This window comes from Leptidea sinapis, chromosome 28 (assembly GCF_905404315.1).
Source record: "Leptidea sinapis chromosome 28, ilLepSina1.1, whole genome shotgun sequence".
Lineage (NCBI taxonomy): Eukaryota > Metazoa > Arthropoda > Insecta > Lepidoptera > Pieridae > Leptidea > Leptidea sinapis.
Window position 1 is genome coordinate 7,938,605 of NC_066292.1, and position 24,919 is coordinate 7,963,523.

The following is a 24,919-nucleotide window of genomic DNA, read 5'->3' on the forward strand; positions in this document are numbered from 1 at the left end:
ATTATTAAAAGTAAAGGTTTGCATAATAGGTGTATTAAATTAAATTTTTAGTTATTTGATACTTTCAGTTTTTGAAGGCGGTTTTTTTAAACGTAGTTTATTTTTTATTTTATACGATTTAGTGTCAGTTAATAATAATGTATAATAAACTTGAATGAAAACTCCAAAAAAAGCCTCCTCCAAAAAACAATTATGTCATCCAGGTAGAGGAAAATTTTCATAAAAATATTCATAATATGAAAACTACTGGGCCAAGTTATGTAAAATTGTTATGGGACCAAATGACATCTATTATGCATTGAGCTAAAGAAAACTACGTAAATTAAGTAAATCAGATCATAAATCTCAGAGTAATCGGTAAATACATAAATAAAATACCGATCAAATTAATTACCTCCTCCTTTTTGCAGTCAGTTAAAAAACTCTGAAAGATCGAGAAAGATATGATCCGATCGACACCAATGACGATGTTCTGTTGCTCAAAGTTAGTACTTATTGAAAAATTTCTCAGAATTCGATTGCATTGTATGGCCAAAATAGAGCCTTTATTAATTTCTACCCTATAAACTAAGTATTGCGCATAGTATTTTCTTTGACACGAGTGTTACACATTTAAATAAAACACCAAAAATTACAGCAAAAGAGGATAGATTTCTTCAAGACTAGCACGTGAAGTCATTGAAATTAAAAAAACACCCAATAGAGATCCAATAATCTCTAAATTAAAGCGTTAAACAACATATACCAAAAAAGAAGAAATCACTGTCAGAAAATTTTGCCAACAACCATCTGTCTACACCAAATACCACCTCCCGAGGAAACAAATAGCGCTAAGCTTCATAATGACAACTATGACAAATAGAATCTGTCCACCGCAGTCATTGAACGTAGGTAGTGTTTAAATTCTCTTTGGCAGTCATCCTGAAAACTTGATCTGAAAAAATAATAATAAAAATGTAACTTGTACGCAAAAACTAATTTTAAAAATACAGTTACAATTACCCGAGATAAACGTTAATCGTTTGTAATTAAAAGCAACCCTTATCAAATCTTAGTAAACGACTTATCAAAATCACCGGAACAGGGCAGCGTTTGTCCAGCAGTGGACGACTTTCAGCTTGGGTGATGATGATGATGTAAACGTTTATTTTTCATAAAACTTATCGTATACATCGTGTAGAATATATTTTCATAAATATATATTCACAAATAGTTCACACAACCTGGACACGACCGACCACTCTGTTGTTCGTTCGTTTAGGTTCTGAGGAATTAACTGTAAAAACCAATTAAATTCAAAACAACAATCGAATCTCAAAAATAATTATTATAAGTATTCAAGAATGGTTCAGCCAAATTACAACTAATTAGTCCTTCTAATCACGGGCGAGTAAAAAAAGAAGGACTCCGCCGCCGTGATATTAGCAAGTGAAGGACCGTTATGCTAGTGTTTGTGCGGGGGATACTAGTTACACAATTTTTTCTCCCTTAAATAATCATATATGGCCACAAATACTTATATAGTACCGTTTTTACACTTTTTCACAACGGACAACGGCATTTTTAAAATATTTTATTGAGACGCAAACTGACAGACAGACGATGACAATTTTCATAATGGCCGCCTATCGGCCTGTAGTAGTGTAAGTGTGTACGTGGGCTATGCATTTACACGTTAATCGGCTTGTTTTGGTGCTACACTGTTAAGTAAGGTGACACGGAGTTCTTATTTTTTTACTAGTCCGTGCTACTAATGTGGAAAGTATAAGAATAGAATAATTTTTATTTTGTCTAATCCTCCCATCATTATGGCATAACGTCGCCCGCGCATCTCGCACTGCACCAGGTGCACGTTGCACGAACCAATTGCCATTATCTGTCCGTCCGGCAACCAATCACCAAGCTTGCTTTTAAGTAATAGTGTTTTTATACAACGCGTTATAAGCACAGATAATTAATTGGCTATGGTCCACATTCTCTAATACTAATGGAATCACAGGAGCGTTATCAGCCTTTTAGAAAGGTGTAGGAACGCGTTTTTTTTAAGGTACTGGAAACACCACACAAGGAATCTCACAAGGTGATCAAGCTAGTTGTTCGTGGAAGAAGAGAGGTTCATTGAAAACATTTCGTGCGAAGGCGGAATTCGGCAGCAGGAATCAGAATCAAAACAGCTCTTCGGAACAGTCCCCATGATAAATGACCGCATTTCAGAAGACACACTATTTGTTTTAGTCGAAAGGACATTGCTTCATTAGCGACGTCTCTACGCAACGCCAAGCAATCTAGCCGTTCACAGAATTTTATTATTACTTTTCTTAACTTATTAAGCTAAGCTTAACTATTAAGCTAAAACCTACTTATAAGTATCGTCTGGTGCCTGTGTGCAAAAATACTTCGAAAAGTGTTAAAGTATTATTATTTCCGCGGCGGAAGGACACCGATTCCAAAAATATCAATAATTGTAACTAGAATGAGATTTATAAGAATACGCGTTTATATTTTTACTTTTTGATGTGAAACATCTATAGGCGGAGGGTAAACCTGATTGATGGCGTGGCGATACAGGCCGTCGGGACGCTTCGCCGCGTTTTATTGTTATTACCGCCATCTATACGTATTACGTTATACTTTCTCTTGTGGTAACTTCGAATTTCAAAAGTTCTGTTTATTGTGGTAAAACAGAACTTACATAATTATTTTAACAATGTAATACTCATAATTATTATACTTTCATTTGTTAAGTAAATGCTTAAACAGTGATTCTAACCTAGTACCTACATTATTAAAATTTGTCCTTATTGTAACCCGAATTTCAAAAGTTCTGTTTATTATTGTAAAACAGAATTTACATAATTATTTTAACAATTATATAAGTATTAATTATATAATTATTTGACTTATACTCTTACACAATACATTCATTGTTAGTTTCATTCAGTGTAGTTAGATAGTGATAATTCAGAAAGTGAAAGTGTGCAGCCTCCTGCAAAGAAAGCAAAATCGCACTATGATACAATACCAAGTCATCAGTAAGAAAATTGTATTTTTATGATTCAAGTGTGCATTGGCCTGCATTAAGAACGTGTATATTTTGTAAAAATATAGTAATTCTATAATCTACTCTCTTGGTAGATTAAAATTAACTGTCATCATTTCTGGAGAAAATTCGTAATATTGTATTTTTTTATCATGCCATATTTAGTTCCTGTCAAAATCTGTACTTTTGTGCCTATGACTTGTACAAAATAATTTCGATGATTCACATCTGCCAGGCGTCCCGTGATGACTCACAATTTTTTGTATATATTATATCTATTGTTTTTGGATATAGTTTTTTTTGATAAAATTTTTACAAATTAATATAAGAAAAAATTGAAAAAACTTAAAGTTAATTAATTATGACACACATAATTACCTGTTTCGTTTTCGAACAAAACGAAACAAACGCGTCATCAAATAGCATTAAGCTTTAACAAATCCTCTTTCAGTCATTGTAAATAATAATTATGCAGGTCATTTAATAATAGAAAATTAACAAAATATTGAATATATTGCTAATCACCGAAAACAATCTAGCAACCATACCAGTGATTATGTTAACCTGGACTTTGACGTCACACACTCGCCTTAAAGCGAGGTTTTCCCAACACTTTAGGTAAAAATTGCGCGAACGTTAGATTCGATAGGTACGCATGGACACGGGCGTCGGGCATGGCTGAGAACGAACCGAGCGCTGCGGGTCAACGACCGCCGACCCAGAATGAACCGCGTAATATTTTTAAAAACTTACAGTTGTGCTAGAGTATGGAATTACTGTGATAATATTTTTTATGCATTTTTGAAGTAAATCTTTTTTATCGACGTATGAGAGAAATGTTATATTACGCGCAAAATTATGATTTCAACATTATGAATATCGTATCCGAGGTTCTCGAGGGTGCAGAGAACGAATTTGGGATCATTTTTGGAATCCAAGATGGCCACCGCTCAAAATTAGTCCTCGACACCATCGAGAACCTCGGATACGGTATCAATATTGCTGAAATCATAATTTTGTGCGGTGGCCATCTTTGAATTCAAAAATGATCACAGAATCGTTCTCTGCACCCTCGAGAACCTCGGACACGATATCCATATTGCTGAAATCATAATTTTGTGCGGCGGCCATCTTGGATTTCAAAAATGATCACAAAATCGTTCTCTGCACCCTCGAGATCCTCGGACACGATATCCATATTGCTGAAATCATTATTATGAGCGGCGGCCACCTTTGAATTCAAAAATGATCACAGAATCGTTCTCTGCACCCTCGAGAACCTCGGAAACGATATCCATATTGCTGAAATCATAATTTTGTGCGGCGGCCATCTTAGATTTCAAAAATGATCACAAAATCGTTATCTGCACCCTCGAGAACCTCGGACACGATATCCATATTGCTGAAATCATAATTTTGTGCGGCAGCCATCTTGGATTTCAAAAATGATCCCAAAATCGTTCTATGCACCCTGGAGAACCTCGAACACGATATCCATATTGCTGAAATCATAATTATGAGCGGCGGCCATCTTGGATTTCAAAAATGATCCCAAAATCGTTCTCTGCACCCTCGAGAACCTCGGACACGATATCCATATTGCTGAAATCATTATTTTGTGCGGCGGCCATCTTGGATTTCAAAAATGATCACAAAATCGTTATCTGCACCCTCGAGAACCTCGGACACGATATCCATATTGCTGAAATCATAATTTTGTGCGGCGGTCATCTTGGATTTATCTAACTTCCCTAAATATATACAAAAATCCCGCGTGGCATAATATTCAAAATAATATTACGTAAATTTTATTTTAGTACTTACCGACTTACATTTACCTATATATTTCAACAAATACGCTATCGCATCATCATTATTTTTTTACTATGATTCCCGCTTTGTACTTGTTTGCTAAAATCTTACGTAATGTGAGCCCGAGAGACACGAACACAGTACCTTCCTTGACAGTGGTCACGGGCGTACTGCTGGCTTGAGCGAGCATGCAACCATGGCGTCGCGTTTGGTTTATTACGAAAAAAATGAATATAAAATAATTCATAAAGCGTATTGATAAATCCCACAGTGAAAACTTATAAATACTAATAAACTATCGAATAAAATAAGTTTTGTGTTCATAGCTATCATAGTTTTATGATAATATAAACAATTCAAATAAAAAAGACTATTTTTCAAAAAATAAATCTATCGAGATTTTTTTCGTAATCGTGTTTTCGAAACAGCGATAATTTAGATAAAGAAATGAAGATAAACATGTCAAAAAATTGGAACCGTAGTATTTGTAGAAGTATTTTAAGTAGATTTTTAAAAATGTTACTTTTTAGGACTATAGCGCCTTAACCAATAGCATTGCCTTTCGATATTTTATATGTCGCGCGTATTTATTGCATTCTTTTTAAATTAATCAAAATTAATATCCAGCAAGCATACCAGTGATCATGTTTACACGGACTTTAACGTCACACTGCGCTTCAGCCAATAGCATTGCGTGTTGATATTAATCTAATATCTTTAAACGAGCAATTCTTGTATATATATATATATACTATATAATCTGAATCTCGGAAACGGCTCCAACGATTTTCATAAAATTAAGTATGCAGGGGATTTCGGGGGTGATAAATCGATCTAGCTAGGTTTCAATTTAAAAAAAATGGTTTTATCCATGTTTGAATGAGAAACAGCTACAATAACATTAGAATACAAAGGTAAATTTCGCCACTATATACTAGATTATTATAGCTCAGATGGGACAGTGGGTGATCCGGAAAGCAGAAGACCCCGGTTCGAATCCAGATGTCCTATTTGTTTTTTTTTTGTTCAAGTTTTGTACATTCTTAAAAATCCGAGCAAGGCTCGGTCGTCCGGATATTATTTATTATTCATCATAAATTTTAGAAAACTATTTTAGAAATCAAAAGCAACAAAGATTAAAAAAATAATATTTGAAATAAACATAAGTAAATGCATACGCTCTATTTAATTGGATCGCAGGATCACACAAAGAAACTTGTACTTGTTATTAGAAAATAGTTTTATCCTATTATCTAATGTAGGCATCTAATTTTAAAAACAAAAAAAAATCAGAGTGTGTTTTTCAAGTTTCGACCAACGCGACGAGGATACTATTTTCATATACCTAATTGGATGAGCACAGAATGTAGCACATCTGGAGCCTGCCGTTAAATGATATTGGCTGCGTTGAACGTTCAGCCAGGCGACTGCACGCTGATTGAAAACTGATTGGCGTGTTATCAGCGGGAGCCGAGGGCCCGAGATGCGGGAAGGGTGCGTGCCCGCTGCCGCTACCGTCCGGCGGACGGTGGTCGCAGCGTCAGTCGCGGGTCGGCGGCGTAGCGAACATGACGTATGAGCGGCTCGAGGACGAGCGCTCCGGCACCGCAGAGTTCCTGACTGTTTACTGTATCCTCTTTTTAGATAATGTTCTTCTTACTGTTTTAGGTAAGTAGTTCATGAGATTTCAATGTAATCTTGATTTTTCATATGGGCGTAAAGTAGCCTCTGATTTAATAATCAGACTTATAAAATTTACAATAAATCTATCTATATTTTATGAAATTAATAAATATTAATTTGCAAAAAAGACAAAATTGAACTTCGATTATGGTTATAACAATTAAAGATGGCATCCAAGGCCCACTGCTGCCGGCAACAAGATTTAGGTTCTTGTTTTTCTTTTAAAAATTATTAAGATTAATTGTTTAAAAGTTATCAGTTTTATATTATACGGCATGGAACGCCAGAGGTCGTGGGTTCGAGTCCCGGATCGTTACAAAATTTTGTTTCCAAATTTTATATGAGTTTTATATTATAGTTAGAACAGTTATATTAACTAAAAAATTTACTTAGATTTTAATATAAAAACTAATCTGTAAAAGTCAAACTTGTAGTAGGTAGAGACTAATTCAAGAGATTGTCAATTACATTTGTCTCCTCTCCTCCTCCTTAATAAATGAATTTTCTCCACCTTTAATATTTTTTTATTAGTTTTTATTACTCATGGATGCTTATATGTATTTATGTATGTTTAAGTAAGTATATTGTATTAAATATATCGTTATCTTAGGCTATGCCTAGTTTGGGACAAGATAATTTGTGTAAGAGTGTGTCAATATTATTATTATTATTATTTTTGTAATAAATGTTTGTGATAAGCAAATGTTTTATGACTGACTGACACCAATTCTACGGTTTTTTTTTAATTTTTGTCTGTCTGTCTATGTCCTTTTATAACTCAAAAACGGCATGCACGATCTTAATAAAAATTGGTTTGTAGTTAATCATGTGATTGGTTAATGGTTAAGCTACATATTATGATGAATATATTACCTGCGACTTTGTCCCCTAATGATAATCGATTAGTGGGCTTGCTTTGTGAGCATTATTTTTGTTATTTTGTAGTTATCATGTGTATACTATAATCGGTTCGTCATGCTCACTAAATAGAAATTGCTTGCGGCGGCATCGTGTGCCGGGCTGTCTCCTTCCCTACATTTGTGCAAAGGGAACGATGACTGGTGCATGTGTCAACTCGTGAACGGGTGCTGCTTGTGGTGCCAGGTCGACCTGTTAAAGTTAATATCATCATTAATATCATCAATATTTGTTGAATGCCATTACTAATTATTACAGTAATTACGACCATGTTCAAGAAGCATCGAATAAAGTATAATTTATACATTTTATTCTTTATTATTTTATACGAAATATTTGATATTTTAAACGCTTTTGACCTTGAACACGATTCGAATATAGTTTATTTGACTTTGAATATTCGTGATCGTGCATCCTCGGGAAGCTTCCATATTAGATGTACCTAATATTTTCTACCCAATGTGTGCGCGAAATTTTATGATTGGCTGTGTACTTGAGGCGTGAATATATATACCAAACAAAGAAGCTCATGCAATACTTTAGTTTCTGTTTTGCATAGTTTCGTGAGTACCTACCTACTACATTTGTACCATTGTATAACTAGTATTTGACAGTTCACGCCCAATGAAGTTTCGTATTGTTTAATTTTTAATTCATACAAATAATATTTAACTTCATAGATGGGTTCCGCCCCCTTAGTGAGTGACCATTTGTTAGGTTGACTGGATGGGAGCCCTTCACCGACCCCGAGAGGAGAGCATTCAGTTTTGCCTGATGTATCGTTGCATCTGGAATAAAGCGGCGGTAGAAGTTGCTCATACCTAGGAATCGTCGTATATCTCTTACTGTTCTCGGGGTAGAGAAACTGTGTATGGCTTCAACTTTGGCTGATAGTGGCTTGGTGCCCTGAGCTGAGATGCTGAATACAATAAATGCTAGCTCAGGAACACCAAAGACATTTACCAACGTTGATGATGATACCGTATTCCTGCGGCCTAGTGAACCGCTGGAGCAGGTGCTGTTGGTGGGTTTGCTCGACCTGGGAGAAGACTAAAAATCATCTGCGTTAGCATACACAATATCCAGGCCACGAAGCACCTCATCGACGAAACGTTGAAATGTTTGTCCGTCATTTCGAAGACCAAACGTCATGTACAGAAATTCGAATAAGCCGAACGGTGTGGTGATCGCCATCTTCGGGATGTTATGGACGTGAACTGGAATCTGGTTGAAGCTCTTGACCAGGTCGATCGTTGAAAAGACTGTGCATCGTGCAAGGCTGTGGGCAAAATCATGTATATGCTTGATATCTAATCATGTATATTTTTAAATTTAATTATTATTATTAATATTATTTTTACAATGTTTCACTACAATACATATTATACCCTATTGATAATGTGACTCCCCCAGTCCCCATAATCCCGGACTGGGTGCAGGGCGAGTCGCTGGCGCTGTGGTCGGAACGTACCGCCCCCCACGCCGGCCCCCTCGCACACCTGCTCAACGCGACCGTACATCGCATCGCTCAGGACACTGAAGGTAACATGTTCAAGCTTGTAAACATCGCATTTAACCCTTAACCAGGCGCATGGGGTCTTTTGGGTGCTGACCCAGCACCCAAAAGGCCCCATGCGCCTGCAACATGCGACCAATTACGTTACCATTTTGCATAATTTATATTATGATATTAAAAGTCAACTTTGAACGTGAGTGAGAGTTACGGGGAAGTTTTAAACTTAATCCTCTCGACGAGAAGGTTGGAGTCAATATGATTATTTAGAATCTTGTAAAGAAATTCGTGGTATTGAATTAATTTGAAATTGAATATACCAGGTGAGGGTGTTGGAGCGTCGCAGCTGCTGGTGGGCGCCGTTCTGGGTGCCAAGTCAGCTGCGCAGCTGACAACCGCTCCCGGCTCCGCCGCGCTCACGCTGCGCCTGGGGCCCGCTACTGCGCTTCGCCTGGCCACCGCCGCACTAACCGCCGCCGCGCTCGGTTCACTTATCTCTACTTATCCTTAATACTAACGAAATAATTATTCAATTATGACTTCATTTGGAATCACGTAAACATTGAATTTGACACTGTGAAACTTAAAGTTGTCTTAAGGACTAGATTATATAAGAACATACTGGCGTGCCATCCGTGTGCGTGACGTGTTGTTGTGGCGCAGTGTTCGCGGGGTGCGGCAGTGTGTGCGGCGGCGCGTGGTGCGCGGTGTGCGCGGGGTGCGGGCGCGGGGCGCAGGGCGCGGGTGCCTCGCTCGCGGGCGTGGCCGGCCTGGCGCTGGTGTCGCGCGCGGCCGCCCGGGACCAGCCAGCCGCCCGCGCCCGCCGCGGACGAGCCATCGCCGGTCTTCTCGGCGCCGTAGCACTCGGTAACGTTCAATTCTACCTTCAATTATTCCACCCAAAAATGGCAGGATGAGAGCAAACCATTATAGTTGGGTGATTGTATACCCCAGTTTCCTCCCAATACATGGCCAAAAAGGCGCATCACCCGCGTGTTTCCTGGCAAAGGATGGTCACATCAGGTTGGTCGTTGTGCAGACGAAGACCTGACGGCGTTTTTATACCTTTGTTAGAATGCTGACTTAGTTCTAGAGTGGGAAATGTTACGACGCGCTCTGATTAGATATGAAATACTTAGTATAAGTTAAAATGTACGCGGCCTTCGCGGCCAGTCCACTGTAACCAGCCCGCGTGAGCGTAAGGCTATATTATTATTGTCATACGTGTGTGTGAATTGTTGGACATTTTTAATTTTATCCGCATACTTGTCAAAGGAAACCGACTGACCGATCATCAAAACTCTATGGCAATCTAGCAGACATAGAAACTTCAAATTTAGATTATGATTAATGTTTAGTGAAAAACTTTATAAAAGTAAAATATTTTGCAATTTCGGCCCAGTAATCTAGATACGCCAACTGCATAAATAGTTTTGTAACTGTTTAAAACTATTTAAATGCAGTTGGTTTTTATGTAAGCTTACGTGGCACTTTCGAAAGTTACATGTCTGGGCAACTTACATCTAATTAATGTCGACTTTGGAAGTATTAAAGCGCAGGAATCCTCAATTTGTGAATACAATAAGAAGCAATTAGCCGTCCCGACTTGTCAAAAATTGTAACATCAAAGCCTCTAAAAAAATCCCATAGAGACACGGAATGGACGTCGAGAAAAACTATTAGTAGGTAGCTGAAGCTCAAATAATAGTATCGGAAAATCAACTCAGTTCTTCTACTTTAAAAAGTTGTGAGATCCATGTTATTACATGGAACAAGTCGGTCAGTTCTTAAGTCAAGGTTAAGGTCAGGTCTTAAGTTATTACTTATTATTTAAAACATAAAATATTTTTATTATTGTAAAGGTCTCTTAAAGATGCTAACCGTTAGCTACTTACGTTATAATACAGAAGGGTCCCTTAAATAGGGACTAAATAAATTGACCCACTTGGTATTGACATGGATCTCACAACTTTTTACGGTAGAAGAACAGAGTTGCGAGACTTTTTTTACAAGTTATGTTTTTGATGGCATAATTGTTTTACATAATTAGTATTGTTTTAACTATATGTTTGGTGTTTGTTGTGCAGGCGTGCTAGTGGGGTACGCATTCGGCGGCGTCGCATACCGGCTGTGGAGCGCCGCAGCTCCCTTCCAGATTATCTGCGGGGCCTTCCTGTTCAACCTTGGTACGGACAACGGGCGTATTTTGCCCATCACTACAGTTATGTCATCGGAGTTGAACTGCTGGAGGCAGAAGTCACAGCCTAAGGGGGCCTTAATGTGGTAGGAGGGCCAATGAGCACATGGGTGATGGTAAGTGATCACCGGCGTCCATTGGCCACGTAACCAGAACACATGCGTTGATGCCCGATCGTGTACGCGCTATTATTGCAGGACGTATTAGAACTGGAAACACCACATGAGGAAGTTCATTCCACAGTTCGGTTCTACCTGGAAGAAATTTTCTTGGAGATGTCATGTATGTGTCTTGAGTTGGTGTCTTTATCGCTTCCAACTTATATCTGTCGGACTTTTACTTATTCATGTTACGGATTTATAGAATGTCACAAGTCTTACAAAATGTTACCTATGTGTTGTGTCTTTTTTTTATGGAATAGGAGGACAAACGAGCGTACGGGTCACCTGTTGTTAAGTGATCACCGCCGCCCACAATCTCTTGCAAAACCAGAGGAATCATAGGAGCGTTGCCGGCCTTTGAAGAAGGTGTACGCGCTTTTTTTGAAGGTACCCATGCCGTATCGTCTCGGAAACACCGCACAAGGAAGTTCATTCCACAGCTTAGTAGTACGTGGAAGAAAGCTCCTTATAAACCGCACTGTCAGGCACACATCCAGATGGTGGGGATGATATCCTAATTTGTAGCGTGTCGTGCGAAGGTGGAATTCGGCGGCAGGAATCAGGTTAAACAGCTCTTCGAAACACTCCCCGTGATAAATGCGGTAGAAGACACACAATGAAGCGACGTCTCTACGCAACGCCAAGTGATCCAGCCGTTCTCAGAGCACTGAGTCCCCGACGATTCGAGCTGCACTGCGTTGCACGCGGTCAAATGGATCGAGCTGATACTGGGGTACGCCAGACCAGAGATTACCGCAATACTCCATGTGTGGCCGGACCTGCGCTTTGTACAGCGCTAGAATGTGGGCCGGCTTGAAGTATTGCCGTGCTCTATTAATGACGCCCAGTTTCTTTGAAGCCAATTTGGCTTTGCTCTCCAGATGGCCACGAAATTGGCAATCGCTCGAGATTTCGAGACCCAGTATTCCGATACGAGGCGAGGCTTTAAGAGAAGTGTTCTCGAAGAGCGTTGATACGACATATGGGGTTTTTTTAGTGGTAAACGCGCAAACTTGAGTCTTCTGGGGGTTAAATTGGACAAGGTTCAATTGGGTAAATTCCGCCACCTTCTCAAGAGAATACTCGATAGAAGACACAAGTTTCTCCCGGCACTGGTCGACGGTTTCCCGAGAGAGACCTGTATGGCCCTCTGTGGTCTGCATAGCAGTGAATGTTGGAGGTGTCCAACATATCATTGATATGCAGAAGAAACAGCGTAGGAGATAGCACACAGCCTTGGGGCACTCCAGCATTCACGGGTTTCGGGTTCGAGCAATGTCCGTCGACAACGACCTGTAGTTTGTCAACTGGTGACCCTCTAGGTATACCCACAGCTGACGGCTAATTATGCCCTCCATTATTTTGGAGAGCAGGGAGGTAATAGCAATAGACCTGTAGTTTGCCGGATCTGAACTGTCTCCTTTTTTTGGATCGGATGGACAAGGGCTGACTTCCAAGAGTCAGGGACTACGCCTTTGGAATAAGAGTGGCGGAATAAACGCGTTAGCACCGGCGTCAACTCAGGGGCACACGTTCTAAGCACGATTGGAGAAATGCCATCCGGCCCGCTCGAGTTCCTGACGTCCAACAAAAATAGAGCTCGCCTAACAGTTTTCTGTCTGAACTATACTTCTGGCATAGAGCTCTGACACCGCGGGATGGTCGGCGGTGTTTTTCCGTTGTCGTCAAGAGTCGAGTTGGAGGCGAAAAGAGCGCACAGGAGATCGGCTTTCTCTTTTGCCGTATGGGCCAGGGTGTCCAGGGTGTCTAGCTGTAGGTCAGTGCCATACTTAGAAACAATAATTATGCGATTGAAAAACATCTGATGTAAACATAATAACAACCACAAAACACTATTTGTGCACTAAGTCATCCACAGTATATTAAATTATTGTTATTCATATTGCTATTTATACATATTGTAGTTCCCTTTTACTCCATTTGTAGCTACATAATATCCACACTCTATCATTATTCTGCAGCTTCATAATATCAACGCTCTATTATTCTTCTGTAGCTTCATAATATCAACGCTCTATTATTCTTCTGCAGCTTCATAATATCAACGCTCTATTATTATTCTGTAGCTTCATAATATCCACACTCTATTATTATTCTGTACCTTCATAATCCACACTCTATTATTCTTCTGCAGCTTCATAATATCAACGCTCTATTATTATTCTGTAGCTTCATAATATCAACGCTCTATTATTATTCTGTAGCTTCATAATATCCACACTCTATTATTATTCTGTACCTTCATAATCCACACTCTATTATTCTTCTGCAGCTTCATAATATCAACGCTCTATTATTATTCTGTAGCTTCATAATATCCACACTCTATTATTATTCTGTACCTTCATAATCCACACTCTATTATTCTTCTGCAGCTTCATAATATCAACGCTCTATTATTATTCTGTAGCTTCATAATATCAACGCTCTATTATTATTCTGTAGCTTCATAATATCAACGCTCTATTATTATTCTGTAGCTTATAATATCCGCGCTCTATTATTATTCTGTAGCTTCATAATATCAACGCTCTATTATTATTCTGTAGCTTATAATATCCACACTCTATTATTATTCTGTACCTTCATAATCCACACTCTATTATTCTTCTGCAGCTTCATAATATCAACGCTCTATTATTATTCTGTAGCTTCATAATATCCACACTCTATTATTATTCTGTACCTTCATAATCCACACTCTATTATTCTTCTGCAGCTTCATAATATCAACGCTCTATTATTATTCTGTAGCTTCATAATATCCACACTCTATTATTATTCTGTACCTTCATAATCCACACTCTATTATTCTTCTGCAGCTTCATAATATCAACGCTCTATTATTATTCTGTAGCTTCATAATATCCACACTCTATTATTATTCTGTAGCTTCATAATATCAACGCTCTATTATTATTCTGTAGCTTATAATATCCGCGCTCTATTATTATTCTGTAGCTTCATAAAATCCACACTCTATTATTATTCTGTAGCTTCATAATCCACACTCTATTATTCTTCTGCAGCTTCATAATATCAACACTCTATTATTATTCTGTAGCTTCATAATATCCACACTCTATTATTATTCTGTAGCTTCATAATCCACACTCTATTATTCTTCTGTAGCTTCATAATATCCACACTCTGTTATTATTCTGTAGCTTCATAATATCCACACTCTATTATTATTCTGTAGCTTCATAATATCCATATCTGTTATTGTTCTGTAGCTTCATAATATATATATATTTTTTATTTATCTAATATATAAAATTTTCGTGTCATGGTGTTAAACTTTGAACTCCTCCGTAACGGCTTGACCGATTCTCATGAAATTTTGAGTGCATATTGGGTAGGTCTGAGAATCGGACAACATCTATTTTTCATCCCCCTAAATGTAAAGGGTGGTCCACACAATTTTTTTTTTATTTTTTGACATATTTTTTTTAATTTGTTTGATTATGAGTCAGCATTCATGTTTCATGAATGAAATAATGAAACACTGCTCTATTAATATACCGCAGTATTATAATAATTATTAAGGTCTATGTTGGCTTTTAGTGTGAACTTCCATCTCCTTTACATTTATAAATAGAAAACCAAGAGCTCATGTACCTTTATCAAATTATTCTTATTTATGATTTGTTATAGCTGTCCAGTGCATATTCCTAAAAAGAGAAGCTTATATTGAGGTAAGCATTATATTAATATTGTCTAGGTCGGGAATTAGATTAAGGTGGAGTTCAGATACTGTGGGAAATTTTTAACGAGATCCAGAAAAAACAATTGATAATAATTAAGTGCTACGTTTTAATTTTATCGTTTCAAATAAAAATCAGAATTATAAAACACAAAGCCTAAAATTAATGTTGGAAACTGCACCGACCGTCTTGAGGCAGTTTTTTATAGTTTGGTGCTGGAGAAGAACAGCAAATTTGAAGATATTTGGCAGTCCCAAGTTCGACCACGCCGACCCTTGGTCTACATCTTAGGTTTAGATAATGATAAGACATAATTTAGAGGTATGTAATGTTGCGTTCATCGGCACTATGTCCTATATAATTAGATTTTCGCTTTATGCTTTGGAAAATGTGTCGCATCGCTGGTAGGAATAAGGCATCGACAAATACACACAAGTCGGTTAAAGTATTCGAACAGGTTCATATTAGCAGGGACACAGATTTGTCTTCCCATTTCGAGCACATGATACCTTGTCGCGTAGTATTGTTGACAGCGAGTCTCGGAATGAAGCCCTTTGGACCAGACATCGCCGCCAGCCGCCCTTATCTATTAATGCTGCAATATTTTAGTATATAGATGTACCTACCGTCTGTTGTGTTGTAGATGTTCAGTGTTTATCACTGGCTAGCCTAGCGAACTCTCTAAGAAAAAAGCGATTTTTGCATTTAACATTTGATTGTATGAAACGTGCAGTCATTAACAGATTAACAAATGATGGCTATAATAAGCCCCGTGCCAATCAGACATATTATGTCTGCTCGCGGGGGGCGCGCAGAGATATTTTTTTCGTTAAATATACACAGAGTAAAACAAGCTACACGATATACCACAAGAAAGGTAATTTAACAGACTATAAAAGAAAATTTTTTTAATTTTAAAACTTTATCTGTGTAAAATACGACAAGCCGTCAAAATGCGGTCAGCCGTAAAAATTATCTGTAGCAGTCGATTTAAAAATTCTTTTTTGTATTATCTATGTTGTTTTAGTTACTATTCTATTACTAATTAGTAACTTTGAAGTATGTTTTAAGTATAAAAAATTACTACATTCATTAGTAGTAATCGAAATGTAATCTGTAGGTAAATCTAAAAAAAGCATGACATACATACAGCAAAAGCATACTTTATACGAAATTCTTGTAAAAAAAGGAGATAGATTGACTACGTTTCTAGCAACTGTGCGCTTTTAAACTTAGCCGGATTATACTTAGTGGCCAATCGCGTTTTTGTAATTACTGCTATTTCAAACTTATGTCAAATACCTGCACGTTTCATACTAATCTAATTTTTAATTTTAACTTAGACATTAGTTTAGTATGAAACGTAGTACGTAGTATTTGCATCCTCTTTGTCCCTGGCATGTTAGACCAGTGGGAGGTTCCTTTGCACATCATGCCGGCTAGATTATGGGGACCACAACGTAGCCATTTCTGCCGTGAAGCAGTAATGTGTAAGCATTATTGTGTTTCGGCCTGAAGGGCGTCGTAGCTAGTGAAATTACTGGGCAAATGTGACTCAATATCTTATGTCTCAAGGTGACGAGCGCAATTGTAGTGCCGCTCAGAATTTTTGGGTTTTTCAAGAATCCTGGACGGCACTGCATTGTAATGGGCAGGGCATATCAAGCTCACCATCAGCTGAACGTCCTGCTCGTCTTGTCCCTTATTTTCATTTAAAATAAAGACGCAGGACGAGCCGCGCTCGACGGGCGCAGACGACACGGACTGGGGCAGCAGCGCACGTGCCGTGGCAGCGGGTGCGGGCGCCGTGTTACTCACGACGGCGGTGCCAGCCGCGCTGGAGCCCTGCCTGCCGCTGTGGAGCCTGCACAGGTTCAACACGCAGGTACGAGCGATCGTGTACTCCCTTCAATATATCAATTGTAAATGTTTTCAGCAAATACATAAGTAAACTTAACATATTAAACAACTACTATTCAAATTCAAATATTTTTATTCAAAATAGGATGTGATTATTGAGAGTCAAAGAACTACCACCTATTCCAAAACGAATGCCTCAGACCTGAAAAGAATGGGCGCAACAAACTTAGCGTTTTTCATCAAAAAAATATGTTTACAAAGTAATATTGTACAAGTAAACTTATTATTTAATAGCCTGAGGGCGGTCGCTCCATTCCCAATATGTGGTATCATTAAGAAAGTCATAAATTCTTTTGAATAACGTAATACTTTTATTTTGATTATTTTATAAGTTCAAAAGGGACTCCTGAAGATAATTCATAGAACAAATTATTATTTTATTTGTTTTACACGTTTTATTATCTTAACTTCATTAAGTTACGTTCATCATACGAATTTGTATCGTTTCCTACATTTTACCATATTTGAGTTTTAAAACTACTTACCACCTGCCAAACAGACCTTTTGAAATCCGTATCTGACTTTATATTATTAAAATAATAATTTATTTATTTCCAGGAATACTAACAGCTATTTACACAAAATAAAAATGCAATAAACAACTTAGAGCTAATTACAGACATTCACTTATAGACAATAGAAGAAGTAAGAAGTAAAATTATAAAGTGTATACAATATAGCTAGATTAGTCAACAGATTAAAAAATAATTTCATGATAAATTGTATTTTTTTTTAAATTCACTGCATAAAGGAGCCAGCTCGCAAGATTTAACGATTGCGTCGGTAGTTAGTAGATGATTGAGTCAAATACAATAAATAGCTGAGTAGTGCAGTACATAGACGAAGTTCTCAGTGAAATTTTAGAAAGAAGAACTGGACAAACAACCTTATTTTGAGCTATTTTCAAGAAGAAAGCAATGCAATTATATTTTTTGGCCTATCAATGTAAGACCAATGATATTTAAAAGTACCTATAATATCATTGTGTAAGACAGGTTTCAATCAACATTTTGGTGATTTAAGTGTTCCAAGTAGACAAATTAATTCAGTCCCTAGAGGCTAAATGAGAAACATTCAAATTATAAGAATGACCACTTTAAGACGTCACAGAATATGTCGTTTTTGATCAAGTGATAAGAAAAATGTTGTTGTGGTTTCATAAGATCAGGGAACACACCGACATCCATGCATTAATAAATAAATATTATTTCCAATTCAAAGGCTATTAATAATGTTAATGTTTTTTTCAATTTTAAAATGCAGTTAAAGTGACCGAAAAGCTCTAAATGGCCAAAGTAATTCTCTTGCAGTAGAGCGTATCAGAGCTTACGTCATCTGTCAAATCTATCGTCCTAGAGCCTGTGTGATGCTTCCTCACTTCGGCTTAGGATTTTCCTGCAACTTCGTACTGACAGGAAGGTAGTTTGACCGGACTCTTTCCCTGGGGTCCGTCCCTCATGTCTAAGGTCAAGTGACTCGTGGTCAGTATTTAGGTTTCAGCACCTGGAGCGGATGATCCGCCTCAACCGGATTCTAATCCAATGCGTCTCTAAAAACTGTGGAATATTTGGAAGACGAGTCTTTAAATTTGTTAGAGAACGACCGTGACATCTTTTGCCTTTGGTATTTCCAACCAAAATTATTCTTTCTAAGCTTTCGTCGTCTCTGCACATAGTGTGGGCAAAATATGAAAGAATACGTTGTCTGCATATGGTGGACAAGTGAGTTTTTATTCGGAGCTGGTTCAGGATCGATGCATTGGTGCGTTTCACCGTCCAAGGTATTCTTAACATCTCGAATGCATCAATCCTTTGCCTTTCTCGGCTCAAGATTCTACTCCATCCACGTTTCTACTCCATACAGGAAGATAGGAAAAACCAGTGCTTGTATCTCTCTGTAGTAGTGTAGTCTAGACTTAGTTTTGATCCCAATTCCTCTGTTCCCCCACATGTTGTTTAGTTGAGACATAGCATCTTTTGCTATCGCGATTCTCCTTTGTATCTCGGGGACACAGCTACCATCATTGGTGATTTGGGAGCCCAAGTATATGTGGTGGTCCACGTTTTTAACTTTCCGGCTCGATTAACTTTATATATCACTTTAGTTTTTGCTCTGTTCACTGCTAGGCCCATGTTGCCAGTTTCTGTCTCAAGGCGTTGGAACAGCTCACTCATATCATACATCGTTGTTGCCACAAGAATGGTGTCATCGGTATACCGGAGAATTAATAGTTTCTTTCCACCTATCAGAAAGCCCTTTTCCCAGTTTTCTATGTTTTTTCAAATAATGTACTCTCCTTAAAAGTTTAAAAAGTGTAAGGTACGGGATAGGATGCAATCGACCGGACAAGTTGTGCCTAATGCTTTTGACAAAAAATAGGATTGCTGGTAGCATTTCGTTCACCATTATAATTTCTTTCAATAATTATTACCACCTCCAATAGCATTTGATGAACTTGACTATGTATTTATTTGTATCTCTGTAGCGTTGGGAAATGGGAACAATATTTCTGCCAGACAGCTTGGGGTACTTCCTGGTAACGAGCGGGTTCCCGCTGGTGAAGTGCCCTGCGGCGCTGAGCGTGGAGTGGGTGGCCCTGGCGGGGACAGTGGCCGTGGGCGTAGGAGCCGCTCTTCTGCCGTCCGCGGGGTCGCTGGGCGCGCTAGCCGTGTGTCAGGTACTTGGTGGCATCTCTTTGCACTATAATACATTTATTCCGACAACGCTGATGTGATTCCTCTAAAAGAGAGAGAATATGTGATGTGAGAATCTCGACGAGAATGAGAGCGGACGGCTCTCCTCTTACTGATCACCCTGATCAGTAAGAGGAGAGCCGTCCGCTTGTCAACCCTTTTGCTCCATAAAAAAAAATTGTTTGGGTTGGTGCGAGGGACACGACGACACAAACGGACTCACTACTCATATAATTGGTAAACTACGATTACAAGTAATGTTACAAATGTGAATGTGAGTTTGGTTGTTTGCTTGGTACGCTTTCACGACTGAACTGCTCAACCGTTCATCATGGTATTTTGTCAGTGTAATAACAAAATTAGTACGAGTGAAACAAATGTTATACTACTAACTTTTTCTCGTCTGACGTAATTATTATTTACTCGAAAGCCCTACATGATAAGAGGTGAGGCAATTTAAATGAAGATTCCTAACGAATTTAATGCCATCTAGCGTTCCAAGCTCATTAATGTCAAAAAGGAAGATGCCAAGTTAGTTAACTGTAGAACGCTCCTGTGATTCCTCTGGTGTTGCAAGAGAATGTGGGCGGCGGTGATCACTTAACACCAGGTGACCGTACGCTCGTTTGTCCTCCTTTTTCCATAACAAAAAAGCCAATTAGCCTTAGGATTATTAATGCATCTACTGTACTCAATTATAACTCTTGTGTTAATAATTATTAATTTACTTTTTTTTTACTTACTCGTGTAAGCCTATATGTTTTTGACGATTGAGTATTTCTATTGCGGTATTTCGCATTATATTGCAATTGAAATGATTTGTAAAAAATAAATAAATAAATATGATTTACCTATGAAATAAAAATATTTTTGATTTGATTTAATAAGCGCTACGTGGTCGGCTTATGGCTTATGAGAGAGTTGTCATAGTTGGTGATCGGTAGCGGCATCGGCGCGGTGGACGCTGCCCTCGTGCCAGCGCTGCTCGCGACCGACGAGTGTCGCGCCGTACCGCGCCGCGCCGCACTGCTGCAAGCAGCGTCCAGCGCCGCACTGGCCGCAGGTCAGCAACTGTTGATATCATTCTTACATTCTTAAACTGAAAAAAAAAGTATAAAAAAACTAAATTTAATACACCTCTTATGGAAACCTTTACCTTTAATATTAATAAAAGACTATTATTTATATGTACCAAGCCCTAAACAAAATAAAACTTTTGTGTTTTCAAAATGTTTTGAGTTTTCTTTACTGTTTATACCGCCAATATTTGTCTTTAAGCAATTCGACACGTGTTTCGCCTATACACGAAACATCCTCAGGACATGTTGACTCGCCAAACACTGGCACGAGACAATGTCAACAATGTCTCGCTAACAATATTGGCGGGACTAACACTAAAGAAAACTAAAAACATTTGGATATTTATGGATTTTCGCAAAGTAACGTCTACGTCAATACATTTTAAAATAAAACTTAATATTATAAACTGCTTACTTACTGTAATTATTATGGATGTCTGGCCGCGCGTGGGTGTCCGCTTGGATTGTTTTATTCTAGACGAAGCTATCCCACTCAAAGTCATGCATGGCGAGTGCAGGTACCTACTATTACATTTGACTTGGCATCGACTTCGAAGCTATCAATATGTACCACTTATAAAATATAATAGTATTTCATTAATATTAAAGTTCGCATAAGAGGTGTATTAAATTAATTATTTTGTTATTTCATACTTATTAGTGTCAGTTAATAATAATAATATATAACAAACAAATGAAACTTCCTAAAAAAGCCGTACAAAAAACAATTATATCATCCACGAAGGCAAAAATTTACATAAAAAATGTTCATAAAATGAAATCTACTGGGCCAAACTATGTGAAATTTGTATGGGACCTAATGGCATCTTATCCGCATCAAACTAAAGAGGAATTTCGTAAATCGAATAATAAATCTCAGCGTAATCGGTGTACATACATAAAAAAATACGGATCGAACTGAGAACCTCCTCCTTTTTGAATTCGGTTAAAAAATTGAAAATGACGTCAAAACAACAAATTTACCTTTTCTATCATCACTACTGTAAATTGGCCTACTGGACTGTTAAGAAATAATGTGACACTTTGACCGCAGGTCCAGTGGTGGGCGGCGCAGGTTCCTGGCTGGTAGGGTTCCCCCGCACCGTGCGCCTCATGGCCGCCGCCACACTACTGTACGCCGCATTACTGTACGTACACCTGGTGAAGAACCCGCTCTCGGAACAGGTGGGGTACCCCTAATAATATAAACAACTTGTTATATTACAGTATATTATGATACAAGTGAGCTAAGTTGCTCGTTATGCACTAGGCTGTGGTTAGCCGCCCAAGCCGCAAGCAAGGACGTAATCAGGCGAGTGTCTCGTAAGTTGCTCACACGTTCCATATGCATTTTTGCGTGGAGAAAAAACATAAATGTATTTACCACACAGCCACAAATGCGATACAAACAAAAAATAAAAATTATAGAAAACGGCGCGCAAATACTCTTTTGCACGCGCTTATTGTAGGTGATACATAATTAATAAAAGATTTTACTAAACAATGGTAGAATTGTTATAGACCGGTAGTTGTCGGCATCCTCGGTGGCCCCTGACTTAAATAGTGGTACAATTGTACTTAGTTTCATCAGGTTGGAGAAGATACCCATATCAACATAATTATTAAATATATTAGCTAAATTAGCAGCCACTTCAATTTCTGATGACAAGATTTTCCCAGCGGATATTTGGTGACTTTTAGTTATAAAATTTTGAAAGTTCTCACTCGGAATGTGGCAGTTTTATGTTCATACTAAAAAGCAAAGCCAGTAGCACCGATATTTAGCATAAACAAGTGTTCAGCTTTAGTTTTACTGGATTCAAGGGGTTGCGTAACTTTACTCGGAATGTCATCAAACAGTATGGGAGGCTCCTTTGCACAGAATTCCGGCTAGATCATGGGCACCACAACGGCGCCTATTTTTGTCGTGAAGCAGTAAGGTGGGGAAGCAGAAGGGCGCTGTAGCTGGTGAGAGTTCTGGGCAAACGAGATTTAACATCTTATGCCTCAAGATGACGAGCGCAGTTGAAGTGCCGCTCAGAATTGTTGGGTTTTTCAATAATCCTGAGCGGCACTGCATTTTCACGGACATGGCGTATCAATTACCATCTGCTGAACGTCCTGCTCGTATCGTCCGTTATTAACATTAATAAAAAAATACTCAAAAACATGATTTTGTTTTTTTTTTTAGATTTGATAATCGTTATATTACTAATATGATTGTGTTTATTAAAAATACAATGTTTTGTAGCGTAGAGTCAACATTATCCTGAAATAGAATATTTTATTCTACAGTGACCGCGTTGTAAGCCTGTCAGGGTTCCTTTCTTTTAAAGGTAAACCTTATAAATAATAGTGACAGGTATTCTTGTGTTCTTCAGTGGGGAGCCCGCCGTGTCGACCCCGAGGTGACGGAGCTCACTCACCTGGCTGCACCGTCTGCGGCGTCGGTAGGCACACGCGCCGCACAACCCTCTACCTACCGCGCCGACCGACAGCCGATGTCCAACACGCCGACCGGGCCCGAGAGCTGTCAGCGTTGCGCTGTCAATGTCACTGGGCTGAATCACTAACGGTCGTTCCCAATATTCAGTCTATCTCCAGTTGTGGCCTACTTGAGATATAAATCGTAACTATCGTTGTCTTTTCTGTCCCAATAAACTTATCGACGGTAATACTATACCAGTGGGAGGCTGCTTTGCACAGGATGCCGGCTAGATTATGGGTATTTCTGCCGTGAAGCAGTAATATGTAAGCATTACTGTGTGTCGGTCTGAAGGGCGCCGTAGCTAGTGAAATTAGTGGGCAAATGAGACTTAACATCTTATGTCTCAAGGTGACTGCATTGTAGTGGACAGGGCGTATCAATTACCATTAGCTGAACATTTTGCTCGTCTTGTCCCTTATTTTCAGAAAAAAAAAGATGTCACCTTATCCGTACACGTTGTCTGTCAACGGGAGTACGTATAGCTTACCAGCGATAGAAGTTTGTATGGAAATCGCAAGACACGCGTCCCAATATAAGGCGATAAGAATGACATAATCAGGTATATTGGGACAGCTTCAGATTACTGACAGTAGAAGGTAGTAATTTATCTCTATCTGTAGATAGTATATTGGGAACGGCCGTAAATAGACGAGCTTTATAGCCGAGTGTTTAGCCACCCTGCCTACTAAGCTTGAGGTCCCGGGTTCGAATCCCGGTAGGTGCAAACATTTATGTGATGAATATGGATGTTTGTTTCCGAGTCATGGATGTTTATATATATTTATGTATGTTTAAGTAAGTATATCGTATTAAATATATCGTTGTCTTGCAACCTAACCTTGCCAAATTTTGGGCAAGATAAGTTGTGTCAAAGTGTGTTAATATTATTATTATAAATACTAATGTTAAATTCATATAAATATTTGTTTAAATAGTGCTCAAAAATTATAATTACCGAAAATAATCAAATAAAAACACTTTAATATCTTATTATTTGTTTCAATAGAACCGTCGTCTCTGCGTCAATAATATTGTGTGACACAATCGGTCAACTGCTTTGTTCTGCAGCTAAACACTACCAGCGCTATCTCGACGTCTAGTCGCCACTAAAATTGTTTTATGAAATTAAGGGACAAGACGAGCAGGACGTTCAGTTGATGGTATTTGATAAGCCCTGCCTATTACAATGCAGTGCTGATCAGGATTCTTGAAAAACACAAAAATTCTGAGCGTCAATACAATAGCGCTCGTCACCTCGAGACATTAAGTCTCATTTGCCCAGTAATTTCACTAGCTACGGTGCCCTTCAGACCGAAACTCAATAATGCTCACACATTACTGCTTCACGGCAGAAATAGGCGCCGTTCTGGTACCCATAATCTGGAGCAATGGCGCCTGCCACATGCGCGGATTGTCACAAAAACTTGCAACAGGATGTTCACCCACAGCCACTACTGGTAACTATTTCTAGCAAGTATATGAAAACTCCTGTTGTGACCTGAGAACGTACCCGTACGCAATACAGCGAACTTGCTGATTGCGGCTGATGACGGTGCGAGCAGAGGACTTCCTTCATAACATGCCCATCGTTGTTCTATCTAGTTGCGGAGTTGACTTACCGTAAAAAAATGTTTGTAACACTAACCCCCTTATTCATAATGGTCCGCTAACTTAAAACAGCCGCTAA

The 24,919-nt window shown here is 38.5% G+C and overlaps 1 protein-coding gene across 1 annotated transcript in view; it reads left to right on the forward strand.

Annotated features, from left to right (window-relative positions):
* Nucleotides 1-24,174, forward strand: part of LOC126973066 (synaptic vesicular amine transporter-like) — a 28,890-nt gene extending 4,716 nt beyond the window's left edge. Inside the window, exons 2-8 of the mRNA XM_050820179.1 lie at nt 11,054-11,152; nt 15,003-15,043; nt 16,776-16,937; nt 19,458-19,649; nt 20,596-20,728; nt 21,799-21,929; nt 23,126-24,174. Of these exons, the coding sequence (XP_050676136.1) occupies nt 11,054-11,152; nt 15,003-15,043; nt 16,776-16,937; nt 19,458-19,649; nt 20,596-20,728; nt 21,799-21,929; nt 23,126-23,317 (950 nt within the window). The 3' untranslated portion in view covers nt 23,318-24,174. The remainder of the gene's footprint in view (nt 1-11,053; nt 11,153-15,002; nt 15,044-16,775; nt 16,938-19,457; nt 19,650-20,595; nt 20,729-21,798; nt 21,930-23,125) is intronic.
* The last annotated feature ends 745 nt before the right edge of the window (nt 24,175-24,919 follow it).